Below are 14,142 nucleotides of genomic sequence, written 5' to 3'. Positions count from 1 at the left end.
CATAGATACAGGAAGATAAAAGATGACTAGTGGAACACCTGGACATTTAAGAGGTATCTGTTATCTTGACTTTTTATTAAAGATTATACCGATAATTATAATAGCATTAACTAAAATATTAAAATTTTACAATAGCCGATAATGCAAAAACAAGAGAACACATAAACATGTTTTGATAAGCACTAGCTAAATGAAAGTTATTGTTAGTATTATTATTAGTAATGAAAAAAAATGAATGCAAAAAAAAAGCATAAACTAAGAAAGTTTACAAATTTATCCCTAAAAGCCATACTGGGATAAAGTTATGATAAAACTTGGCAAAGAAAAGAAAGAAGTAAAATCTATTAATACTGTATCTGAACCAGGATACCCAGGTGGCACAGTGGATACAGCACCGGCCCTGGAGTCAGGAGTACCCAAGTTCAAATCTGACTTCAGACACTTAATAATTATCTAGCTGTGTTAAAAAAACAAACAAACAAGAAAATATCTGTCCCAGGTAACAGAATGTTGCAAAAACTTCCTCAATAAAAAGAGACAACTACAACAAACATTGTCAATTTTGACAAATCCTCAAATTCCTGTTGCTTTCCCTGTTGGTTCCAAGATTAGTGAAAAATCCAAATGACACATATATGTTTCAGGTGGGATGGAGAAAGAAGCTCACTTACCAGATTTTCAATGTAATAAAACTTTTGCTGCTTCTTCTGGTGGCTTACAGCCAAGTTAAACAGTGAGCAGAGACTGTGTTAGGAAGGGATTGGAACAGCTTCAGCAGGTGTCAGGAGCCAGATACCACTCTGGATTTTCTTTTTGTGGTTTTTTTAATTTTAAATTTTTACTGCACATAACCTGGCTAACTGACTATCATCAAAATCAATAACTGACATTTACATAGCACTTCCAAGTGTCCAAAGTCCTTTCTTATATTCTCTCATTTATTCCTCACAACCACCCTGAAAGTTAGGTGATCTTTTATCTGCATTATTCAACTGGAGAAATGAGGAAGAGAGGTCAAGTGATTTGTACAGGTTTACACAACCATTTAGATTTGACTAGGTCTAGCATTCTATCCACTTAAGTCACCTTACTGCCTCAATCCATGAGCTAGAAGAGATCTCACAAATTATCTAATACCAATAAGGAAAATGAGACCCAGGGAGGTTAAGTAATTTGTATGTCACACCACAAGTGTGGGCAGCATGAATCCTCATCCTCTGACTCCACAGAGTTTGTGCTTCATACCACCATGGGTCTATTAAGACACCTGGGCAACAATTTAGAAAGCCTTACTTTTGTACTGCCCCAAGGAAATGAATGGGGCAAAACATTATCCATGCAGAACTATAAATCAAAGTGGTTTGTTTGTTTGTTTAAAGAAAAGATGCTTTCTAAGTGGCACCTTTAGAAAGGAAGTACTTTTGAGGAAAAAAAATGATGGCGTACTATTATTAAGAATTTACAACAGAATTACAAAAGTTAAAGCTAGAAGAGACCTTAGAGATATAGTCTGTCCCTAGAGAAATTAAGTGATTTGTTCAAGATCACACAATTCACCAACAACAGAGTAGGTGTATTTGAACTCAGGACATCTTGGAACCAAAGTCAGTGCTCTTTCTACTGCAGTAGCACTGTGAAGAAGACCCCATATGGTCTTTATTGCATCTCTTTGGTGAATTTTACAGTACATAATCAGACTTGATACAGCAGAGAGAAACAATGTGAGTCACTGTCTGCATATAATTTAAGCTATACTTTGGAATGCACTTAAAAATCAGTCAATGAAACAAGCATTTCCTGATAACCTACAATCTGTAACTGAAGCAAACAATGCATGCCATTTTATATTTATTCTTCTAAATTTTCAGTCTAAGGCATTTGCATTTCACAGAAAAAAAAATTCTCAATCAAAAAGCACAAGATGTTTGAATAAACTTCAAAGTCTAAACTGTTTAAAAGGTTTTTAAAACTTGAAAATAGTTTTTGTCAATCACTCAGATTGTTAATGACTTTAGTTATATTTATCCAATAGAAAGGTTAAAGTAATGTTTCTCACCAGGTTTTAAAGTCACTGTTAGTGCACTCAGTGCAGCTCCTATCATTTGCTGAATTACAATCATAAAATGTGTTCTAATTCTTAAATCTTATATCTTAAAAATGCACTATGACTTTTGGGGTTGTAATTCATCAAAAGCAGTGGCTATTCTACAAAAGTTTTTTTTTGATGGTTCTGGCAAATTTCCCCAAACACAGAACTGAACTAAACAACCAATTAGACAGTTTTGTTGTAATTTGTTTTTACTTTCAAATCCATAGGAAAGTCAATTGCGCGGAAAATGGGAAGTAAAGGCTTAGGTCTTTAGTAGACTGTGGCTACAATTTATTTGTCTGAGGTAGAAAAATTGAAGAAAATTTACTTTGAGAAAGCAAATTTTAAATCAACAAGTACTCTTTATTGTTATCAAAAATCATTATCATACCTCAAGCCCCAAATAATTTGCTATGCTAGAACTGTTGTAATTTTTATTGCTTTTCTAAAAATGAGTCAACATTTGACACCAGGAGACTCAAGTCTTTTTGTACTATTTTTTGTTGTCATGAAATCTCACTTTTTTTAGCTCAGAAAATACACTTACATCTTTCAAAATGAACATTTTCCCATAACCCAATTTCCCATTCTCATTTCCCAATATTATATTTTATATAGTAAAAACTTTACACCTATATATTCTCACAGTCATTTTCTCTTAACATTCAGACTTAGAGGATTCGCTACCTTTTTCAGTAAAGGAACAAGGGTCCTGGTATTTTCTCTTTCGTTTGTATAGTCATTCACAGGGATGTGAAACAAGGGAGTTTAGTACTACTTTCCTAAAGCAGCACTGGACTTCAAATCATGAGATTCAGTATTCTAAATTCCATCTAATTGACCCTCAATAAATGACTTAATCTCTTTGGTCCCAGAGCTCTAAGGGTGTCTTCCAGCTTAAACAGTTATGAGCCTAGTATGTATGTAACTAATCTGTACACATGAATGCTTAACCTTATTTTTAAACCATTTCTCACTTATATTTTGTTTCTGATGCCTTCTCATTCCCTGACTCTCATTTCCATGGCTTCATTCCATGTATTCCAGAAACAGAGAGGCAAGCAGAAAAGACAAAGAAAAATATCTTTGCCATATAACCCCACTTCTTTCTAAGACTTCCTGATAAACATTAATAGGGGCCAGTACAAATACAGTAACTCCTTGTATTGGGTGGTCTTAAGCAAGAGTTTGCAAATGAGTCTACAACAAGAAAAATGTAAACTATTTCTAAAACATTCTAATATGTTAATTTAGCAGGCTAATTTCCCTCTTTTTTTAAAAATTCTTTTATTTCAGAGGTGGAGGTTCCATGTGGAGGAGATAGATCACAACACTCTTCCAGAAACTATCTACATGGCACATGACCCAAAAAAATGCACACCTGGTCCTCACAGGAAAGAAATACAAGTCCATTACCTGAAGCTCTGGTATCATTAGAAAGAACCCAAGGTCATCTTCATGCCTTGATGAGCAATCAAAGTAGGACTCAAGTTAAAGGTCATTCCTTGACCTAAATCATTTTCTTCTTTATTAACTTGCTTATTCTATCCATTACACTCTCTCCCCCCCTCCCGCAGTGATTTTATAAATATCAATAGAACCAACATAATTCATCACCAACGAAGTGGCACTGGAAACCACCATCCACTATGGCATTGTTGAGTTCCCTACTAAAGAGGGGGTTACTTAGGGAGGGTCCGTCTATTAAGGTTTTTCTTATTTTTATATTTTATTATTTTCAGTCAGTCATTAAGCTTAAAAAATACTTATTAAGCATGTACTATGCACTCACGACTGGGTTACTTATTAGGGAAAACACAAAGTTTAAGATATTGTGCCTACCCTTGTGGAACTTTTAGTAGTAAAATAGGACAAACATCTATAGTTAATTAGCAGCATTTATTAAGTGCCTACTATGTGCCTGGTGCCACAGGAATTCAGTAACATAAATGAAACCATCCTTGTCCTCAAGGAACTAAGTTTCTACAAGTGAAGGGAACTGTGCAAACAAATCTGCAAAACTCATACAAATTAAATAGACAATTTTAAGAGGAGTTTGGGAGGGGAAGCACCAGCAGTTGGTGGGGGTAGGGGGAAATCTGAAAAGCCTCTTATAGAAAATAGTATTCGCATGTGCCTCAGAAGGCTTATTTCTTTTAAATGCTACTTTTTAAAAATTATATGTAGACAATTTTTATCATTGATTTTTATTACAAGATTTTTGAAATTCAAACTTTTCTCTCTCTTTCCCTCTCTACTTCCTAAAACAGTAATCAATTTGATATAGGTTACATATGCGCAATCATGTAAAACATATTTCCATATTAGTCATGCTGTGAAAGAAAAAACAGACCAAAAGGAAAAAGGCATGAAAAAATATGAAAATACTATGCTTCAATCTGCATTCAGACTCCATCAGTTTTTTGGATGTGGAAAGCATTTTTCATCATGAATCCTTTGGAACTGCTTAGAACTATTGCTTTGGCAGCTGTGTGGAGGAAGGATTGAAGAGAGGAGAGATCTGAGGCAGAAAGACCAATTAGGAGGCTATTGCAATATTCTAATTAAGAGATATTTGGGTTTTTCAGTTAGGGTGATGACTATGTTTGGAAGGGTGAGAGACGTGGCAGGTATTTTAGAAATAAGACCGTTCTACTGATTCCTCTCCTTTCTATTCACACTGCAACAGAGCCCAATATAACAGGACCTTATCAACACATACCTAAACTACTCCAGAAGTTCCCTAATAGGTTTTCAGGTTATTTTTGTAGCTTATTATTTCATGAAAATACAAATTAAGGTAGTGGTACGAGAATATTAGAGATTTTGTGGAGGTCAAAACAACCAGGGTTCACAACTGATTCAAAACTCAATAGTGTGAGAGGGAGTGAGGATATCAAGGAGAACTCCAACACTTCGAATTTTCAAAGATGGTGGTACCCCTCAAGAGAAATAGGAAAAGTCTGGAAGAGGTCAATGTTTGAGGAAAATGATAATGAGAACATATTCTGGACAAAATGGTAGAGAGGGCTGAATTTACAGACATGAGAATCATCCACAAAGAGACAGTAACTGAACATTGGGGTATTCCCATATTTAAGTGGGAGACATAAATGACTGAGAGAAGGAGACTGAGAAAGATTTGTCAGACACATAAAGGGCAAAGTGAGAGATATAATCAACCACAACACATGTTCAACATATATGAAAAATTTCAACACAATATAGAAGATACAAATGCAAGGTTATTGAGGGAATCAGAAAAAAAAAGTTTTAAGAAGAAGGAGGCATTTGAAAGTGTATTTTACAAGTCAGAAAGGAATGTAAAAGTGACACATACAGAGGGGAGGAAATTCTAGATCCAAAAATACTGAATAAAGATAAGAAGGTGGAAAAGTGTGGGTCCTATTCAGGATACACAGTAGCTCAGTTTGTTTGGAACTGGAGATGGTTTCAGATTGAAGAGGTTCTTTTTGTTTAGGCAAAAAAGGATCCAGTGAAGACACTTGATGAGAAGAATGTCTACTCATTGCAAAAGGAAGATCACTGTGAGAGCAGTAGGAAGAACGGAAGAAAAAAAAATGGAGATAGAAAGACATCAAGAGTCTGTGATAATAGATCAAGACAATATTAATGGGGCACCATACCAGAACAATTACTAGTGGAAAGACAGAAGGACTGACCTTAAGAATAATTCAGGAGATAGAATCAATAGGACTTGGCAATTAATGAAAAACAAAAGGTGTTAGGAGGGTAGAGAACCAAAGACACTTAGATTAATGTACAGGAATGGGTAAACTGCCATATAGCACAATTGGGAATAATTAAGTAAATTTTTCTTCTTTCTAAGTTCCTTGGAAGTCGAGTGATTTAGGATTACAAGATGATAGATCTCAAGCTGAAAGGGACCTCAGAAACCAGCTAGGTCAAATGCTTATTTTACAGAAGAAAAAGTGAGGGGCCCATGAGACATTAAGCAACCTGCTCAAGACACATAGATATAGGTCTGAATCACATTCCCTTTGACTAGAAATTCAATATTCTTTCCATTAGGTCACAATGTCTATCTAAAGGTTAAGTTAATATTATTTCTAATGGGGCAGCTAGGTAGAGCAATGGATAGGGCACCAGGAGTCAGGAGAACCTGAGTTCAAATCCAGCATTAGACACTTAATTCAGACACACAATTGTGTGACCTTGGGCAAGTCACTTAACCCCATTGCCTTGCAAAAACCAAAAAAAAAGAAAGAAAGAAAATTAATACTAGCTTAAGATAAATCTATGCTATGCACTAAACATGATTTCTAGGATATAATAATTCCTTAAGTGGGTTTCTTTCTCAACTTCTTAAACTATTCTATATATTCCCTTTAAAATGTTTTTGTTCATTTTGACTTTATATCATAATCAGGCTTATCTCATTTTATTTTTAAAAATTAAAGGAAAACTCATATGTATATAATTTACTTAGATACGAGAGTTCTACCAGTTCTAGAATTACTTTTTCCATTTGTGTACACAGCACTGTTTGCAAAAGCACTCATGTTTTACTGCAAGCAAATCATCCTGAAACAAATCAAGAGTTTCTACCTTACCTCAAGTGATTCACAAAAAGACTAATTAAGAGACTGAACTACAGTGTGAACTCTCTAAGTCCTTTAAAATAAAAAACATGGTTTTGTTCATCTAAATTAACAAAGAAAAGCAAACTTTCTACAATAACTATTATTATTATTATTATTATTATTGTTGCTTTAAGATTTGCAAAGTACTTTATTATCTTATTTTATCCTCACGATAAATCTTATAGATATTATTACCCTCAGCTTACAAATGAGAACATTGAAGCTGAGAGAGGCTAATTAATTTTTCCAGGGTTGCACAGTTAGTAAATATCTGGGGTAGAATTTGAATTCAGATCTTTTTTTGACTCCAAAGTCCAGTATTCTAACAACTGCTTCACATAACTTCATCTAATTGAAATATTTTAAATAGGTTTTATCCTGCTGGGTGGCAAAGTGCCAGGTTGGAGTCAGGATGATTCCTCTTCCTGAATTCAAATCCGTTCTTAGGCACTTAACTATTAGCTTGTGAGACCCTGGGCAAGTCACCATGCACTCACTCATCAGTAAAATGAACTGGAGAAATGGCAAAACTACTCAAACATCTTTGCCAAGAAAACTCCAAATGGGGGTCACAAAGAGTCAGACACAAGTGAACAATCCAGAGAAAATATTTACAATGACTTTAGGTTATTTAGAACACAGTAGTAATACATATGAGAAATATCACTAGTTTTGGAGTCAAACGATGTATGACAGAAGGTATCTCGGAAAGTATCTCAGTCTGGAGTTACAACTAACAATATTGGGTTAACAAACTAAGATCCCAAAAGATCTTGAGAAGCTAAAGAATGGGGCTGAATCTAATAAGATGATATTTAAAAGGAATAAATATATAAGGGTCAGCATTGTGACATGGCAGCTAGAGAATGGTAATTCAATCCTGGGCTGCATTAAAAGAGGCCAAAATTCCAGGAACAGCGAGGCAATAGTTCTACCATACTCTATCTTGATCAAACATCATCCAGACTCTAGATAGAATATTGTTCTCGGTTCGGGCTACCACTGTTTAAGAAGAAAATCAATAAGCTAGAAAGTGTCCAGCGGAAGGCAACAAGGATAGGGAAGGATCCTGAATCTGTCTTAGTAGGACAGGACTGACTGAGGATACTAGAATGTTGAACTTTTGATAGCTATCTTTATGTATCTGAAGGACTGTCACGTACAGCAGAGATTAGAATTATTCTACTTGTAATCAAAAGCACAAGAATCAGTAGACAGACATTGAAAAGAGGCAAAATTTGGCTTGGTATCAGGGGGAAAAACCTCCTAACAAACACCAAACACCAAAATGATGTGACTACTTAAAGAAGTGGTGAGCTAGGGACAGTTAGGTGGCATAGTGGACAGAGCACTGATCTTGACCCAAGTTCAAATTCAACCTCAAACACTTTAGCTCTATGACTTTGAGCAAGTCACTTAACCTCGTGGCCTTGCAAAAAAAAGAAAAGAAAGGGTGGCTTCCTCTCCTTGGAAGTCTTCAAGTAGAGACTGAGTTGTCTACTCATTCATTAAGTCATAGTAGAGAATCCTTTCACTTAAGGCATCAGACTACATCCCCAAGATCCCTCCCAACTATCAAATTCTGTAACTCTGTAAAATTCATGATAACTGGAAGGCACGATGGTAGGTAAAGTCTAAATTATCTTAAATGTGAATGTGGTTGGGTTTTTTTTTTTAACTCCATCATTTAATAGTTATTCAAAATGGCAGTTAATGAAAACTAAGAGTTTGGCAATGTTTAAGGGAAGAGTCTTAAAAGGTTTACAAAGCATTTAACATAGATAATTTCATTTGAACTTTATAATGATCCTTCAAGGTCGAGATACAGATAGTGTTTTATAGATGAGGCAGGAGCGCCTCAGGTAAACACAATGCCCATAATTATACCACTAGTAAGGGTTGGAAACAGAATTCAAATTTGATTCTCCAAATCTAGTGTTCCTTTTATTATGCTACACCGACTCTTCACATTTTAAAATATTTGGCATTTTAAAGATTTACAACTAAAAGAATCTTAAATTCATTTAGTCCAGATAAGGAAACTAAAGACCATAGATGTTAAGGAACTTTTTCAAAGTCAAACAAGTAACATAACATTTAAAAGCACGTTACTGTTTTCAAAGTGCTTTCCTCAAAAAACTCCTAACCCTATAGGTTTTATACACACACACACACACACACACAAAATCATCATATACCTATTTTGCAGCTATGGAAAGAAATTCAAAGGGTGACTTATAAAGGAGATACAGTTATTCAAAGCAGGGATTCAAATCCAAGTCCCTTGATTCCAAGTTCAAATACCATTAAACAAAGCTTAATCACTTAACCTTTAAAATTTAAAAAAAAAAATCTAGTTTTTATACTGGAAATATCAAGTTTACCCTTGATTACCAAAAGAGTATCAAGCAAAGTCAAACAAAATTCTACATCTATCTATTTTAAATATTTCACTAAACATCCAAACACAACTTCATATTCTAAACAGAAACACAAACAGTAAATCCCATGGCTCTTATCCCTGAGATAATGTCTTTTTAAGATCCACTGAGTAACCCTGGGACAAGTCATAAAACCGGTCATCTAAATTCTGATTACATTTTAAACTTTTAACACTATCTGATTGAGAACTGACTTTCTCCTACTTGACTCATTTCATATCACTGGCTTAAGAAATGGTCACATGAAAGGCAGAAAGTCCTCTAACAGAATACTATTAGTGAAAATCCTAAATTTCACTATGCCATCTATAAAATTGGGAAAAATGATAACCTACCCTGGTGCATTTTATGAGGACATTATAAAGATAAATCTGTAGAATATACTAAATTCTTTAAAAGCAGAACCAAAATAGTTTAAGTTACAAAATTTTTTAGTTAATAATCTTCTACTTTGATCTGACAATTAAACATGTTAAAAAAAAATTTTAATCCTATGAAAACTTTTTATTCTCTTTGGAATATAACTTTGGAAAATAGCCACTATAAACTATACCTTCCATTTTTCTCACTTGTGAAATGAAAGCTGTGAACTAACTAGGTGCTGCTCACTAAGATCTCATCTAAAATTATATGATTCTTTGATTATGCTATTCTATAAATAAATATGCACAAATATCTACCCTTACAAAGATATTGTTTAATAGACAAAATTCCACAAACATGTTTATGCTCAGTTTGAGTCAAAAACCAACACAAAAATTTATGTCTATGACTGGCACGTGAATTTTCTGTCTTTAATTAAAATATCACTTCTTAATACATAAACTATCCTCTGTACAAGAAAAAAAAGCACAATTATCTAGCCAACTGGATAAAAGTTCCAGTTGCACTAAACAAATAATTAACTTCCCAGTCACTATTCAATGTTTTTTTTTTTCTTTTCAAACACACCCTTGTATTAATTAGCATAGATTGATAAAGTTGGTTTCCATCTAAAATGGTATCCGGTCTGCAAGGTAATTACTTTTCAGGGGAAGGTTAAACCCCCCCCCCCACCACCACCACCACCATATATACATCAACTTTCACTGTACAATACTATACACATAGGATATCTCTCAAGATCCAAAGTAGAAAATTTTATCCAGGATATTTCTAAGTTATCCAGATCTTCACATGGCTTTATTTACAAATCAGATGATGCCACTTGTTCCTAGGAGCCCAGCTAAAATGAAAAAGCTAGGGGAACAGACATATGGAAGATAAATTAAGGACATCTAACTAAAAATTTACTGGAATTGTAATAAACAAAAGTATTTGAGATTCACCTAAATACCTTCATACAACCCTGAGAGTGCTTTTGGTAAACAACTTAGCACCTCTAAAGATCACCAACAGCAGATATATCTACATGCTTAAAATGATCATTTCTAAAACAACTTTTTGAAATAATATTCATAATTGCCTTTTTTAGTCAAAAGTATTTCAATGCAATTAAAGTGGTGACCACTTTTAAATATCTACTATTTCAAAATAAAACAAAACTTTTTAACTTTTAAAAGTAATTTATCTCATGGAATGGGATAACAGCTCATTTAAAGCCTATTAAGCACTTCTTGGAAGCTTAGGCCATTCTTATATAAACTATAAACAGTTTATTATATTATATAAAATGGGCATAATTTGGAAAGGCATTAGAAAAATCTTCTGGTATCAATAGTTAGGCTAAGGAAATCCCAATAGACTAAAGTCAACCTCAATAAGTTACGTTTTTCTTCTTTAGGAAAATTCCTTAAGAATTACAGTAGCAATAAGTTTGTCAATTAAAATATGAAAAACTTCTCACCCCAGTCTAGCATTATCCCTCACACATATAAAAGGTATATATTGCTGTGCCCTGCATTTTTTTTTTAAAAACATATAAATACCATCTCACAAAGCATGTACAAACTACTGATATCTAAATTATGCATATTTCTGTGAAACATTGCTACCCCCAAGTACTGTGTGAACTCTTCAACTTCAAGTTTGTAACCAATCTAAGACAGCCAATAGAAAGTTCACTTGTGCAATTACTTCATTTCCTACTTGAGAATGTTTAATGTGACACAAGTTTGTGTGAATTTTGAGCAATAAATAAACGCAAACTTAAAATAGGTCAATTATTTACAAAACAAAAGCATGTGAGACACCTCTTCCTTAAAGATAAAAATGTTTTTAAAAAAAATCTTTGTTTTTCAAAAAAAAGGAGTGATTTCAATTATCCTTTATTCAGTGAGAAAAATGGTAAATAAATAAATAAATAAATAAACTATGCTACCTGTCCCCTCATTAAAAAATTAAAAGCTGAAAATATTCCTGGAAATTTGAGTACCCTTAAAAAAAATAGAGAGCAAGAGTATAGTACTTTAAGTAGAACACAGACGTTACAATTCCATTTTAAATTTTCACACCTAGTGAGAGAAAAAAATATAAAAAGAGAAAAAAAAACCTGAAACCATGATGTTAAAAACACTGTGTAACAAATAATAATGTCCTTTTACTTTTTCTAAAAATTCAACAATACTTTTTAAATGTTTAAGGGAATACTGCTAATTGATTACTTTGAAAAAAGGAACTTCTTCCAATAATACTTTACTGAAAAGCCATCCAATAAGACCTACCCACAAAAGCCTCATTTCTGACATCCAGAAAGTCATTTTTTTAAAAAGTGAACAAGCTTCTAAAACAAAGACATTTTTCCCCCTAAGAGAAACAAAGTTTCAGCAACAAGCTTTACTCAATAGCTACCATTGCCTCCTGTCAATATCAAACAATCAATAACAATGTCACAAAAGTGTTTACTAACATGGGGTAGGGAAGGAGGAATCACCCTTTCAAGTTTTTACACGAAAAATATAAACAGACATTTGATTGAGATTTAAGATCTCCAACTAGATTCAGAAGAATCAGATTTGCCAGTGTTACTGGAAAACATTTACAGATTTTTTTTTTCAAAGCTTTCAAAAATTCTATTTAAATTCCTTATTTCCTAATAGTATGGAAGAGTCACCACCACTTACCGTAAGTAATACTGTTTTAAAGCAAAGGCAGCATTAGAACAACTTCTGGGAAAGTTAAACTCTTCTACAATTTCTCCCCACTGATTCTTTTCAGAAACCTGTTAAAACACAGACACACATGTCTGAGAGTGAATAAGCTGGCTGATCTGGCCGTTAACAAACACCCAGCGTGCTAGGGTCTAGGGGCAGCCCCCCGCGCACCTTCTCGGCCCACGCCGTCGGAAATGCCGAGCGGCAGCCCCCCCCCCCCCGGCCCGGGGCACCCCCCGGGGCTCCGGAGTCGGGTTCCGTTCGGGGAGGTCTGGCGGGGGCTTGTTTTGTTTCTGGAGCACGACTAACAATAACCATTCTCCAGTCCCCGGGCCGCTTCCGTGCACACACAGACAAGACACCACACACCCACAAACACGCAAAAGTTCAAAAGGATCGATACGCTCGCGGCCTGCCAGTGTCCCGGCTTTGGGGGGCCGTGGGGGGGAGGGGGAGGCCGGGACGGGCAGCGATCGCGATCCTCCTCTCCCATCTCTCCATCTCGATAGGCCCTTCTTTGAGGCCTACAGTTTCTGCCTGGCTTTGAAGCCTAAGATGGCTATTTGGAGACAGGTCCCGGTTTCTTTTGTTAGCGCCGTAAACCGGAGGGGCAGGGGCTGAGGCGGCGCCCCCGGCCGCCGGGCGCATTTCGCCGCCGATTACCGAGGGGGAGCCTGCCCGCGCTAATTTGGAGGCGCACGGAAACTGGCGGCGGAGTCGGCGGCTCCGCGTCCCCGCCGGTGCCGGCGCGGCGGCGCTCCTCGCAGGCGGCACAACTGCCTCGGGGAGCGAGAGCCCCGCGCGCGCACACTCACACTCACACACTCACACGCGCGGAGGGGCCGCGGGGCCGGGGGCCGGCCAGTGTGCGGCGCGCCCCGGCTCGGGCCCCCTCCTCCGCCGACCGCACGCACACCAGCCACCAGGCCGGAAAAAAGCCCTCCCCGAGCTGCCTCCCGTGCCATCGTCTAACAAGAAAAAACGAGCCTTTTCCCCCCGGAGCGCGCCCCCCCCCCCGCCTCCGAGGCTCCCCCCCGGGGTCAAAGGAGACTTTTCGGAGGAGGTTGGCGAGAGGGAAATACAAATTAAAACTTCCACTCACCTTCGCGAATCCGCCTAAAGTAGTGACTCTGGTGTAGAGGCAGTGAAGGTCCAGCTCCTTCCCACCCACGGCGGGGATCTTCTTAAAAGGAGACCTACCGGGGAGAAAACACCGCACTTGTCAGCCGGGGTGCCCCCCGGGCTCCTCGGGGCCCCTTCCCGGCCCGGGGGATCGCCTCCGGCCCCTTCCCCCCGCCCCGATTTGGCTCTCACCCTCTGCTGTAGTGGAACTGCCGCAGCTCGTCCAGGAAAGCGAGTCCCTTTCTCCGCTGGTCCGGCGGCGCCTTCCCGGTCGAGTTTGCCATTATTTTTTGAAAGGAGATTTAAAAAAAAAAAAAAGATCGCCGTTTCCGAAGCGTCCCCCGCTCCCGTCGCTGCCTACCAGAGCCCGGAGCCCATTCCTCGGCCGGCGGCGGCGGGGCTCAGTCATGGGCCGGCGGCGGCGGCGGCGGCGGCGGCGGCGGCGGCGGCGGCGGCGGCGGCGGCGGCGCAGGGAGGGAGGGAGGGAGGGAGGGAGGGAGGGAGGGAGAGAGGGAGGGAAGGAGCGGGAGGGAGGGGAGGGAGGGGAGGGAGGAGGGGAATGAGAGAGCGGGGGGGGGGGGGGGGAGGCGGGGGGGGGGTTCTAAAAAAGTTTAAACAAATTCGAGAGAAAGCCGAGAGGCAGGGGACGGCCGAATCTCCATCCTACACGGCAGGGCGACCGCTCACGCCCCCGCCCCCTCCCTCTCCGGCCCGGCGCCCTCAGCCGCGCCAGGCCGGCCGAGTCCGCTCGGGAAGGACCGTCAACATGGTTC

The 14,142-nt window shown here is 38.0% G+C and overlaps 1 protein-coding gene across 3 annotated transcripts in view; it reads right to left on the bottom strand.

The window, feature by feature from the left end:
• The window catches only part of ARID2 (AT-rich interaction domain 2), a 244,139-nt gene extending 230,354 nt beyond the window's left edge, over positions 1 to 13,785 (bottom strand). For 2 of the 3 annotated variants that reach the window (XM_074194881.1, XM_074194883.1), the window contains exons 1-3: positions 13,562 to 13,785; positions 13,350 to 13,443; positions 12,218 to 12,315 (exon numbers count right to left, since the gene is read on the bottom strand). In XM_074194881.1, coding sequence (XP_074050982.1) covers positions 12,218 to 12,315; positions 13,350 to 13,443; positions 13,562 to 13,653 — 284 coding nt within the window. In that variant the 5' untranslated portion in view covers positions 13,654 to 13,785. Of the gene's footprint in view, positions 1 to 12,217; positions 12,316 to 13,349; positions 13,444 to 13,561 lie in introns of those variants that run through there. The other variant, XM_074194882.1, reaches the window with a different exon arrangement.
• Positions 13,786 to 14,142: the final 357 nt, after the last annotated feature.

This window comes from Macrotis lagotis, chromosome 7, assembly GCF_037893015.1.
Source record: "Macrotis lagotis isolate mMagLag1 chromosome 7, bilby.v1.9.chrom.fasta, whole genome shotgun sequence".
NCBI classification, from domain to species: Eukaryota; Metazoa; Chordata; class Mammalia; order Peramelemorphia; family Peramelidae; genus Macrotis; species Macrotis lagotis.
This window is presented reverse-complemented; position numbering and strand designations above follow the sequence as displayed.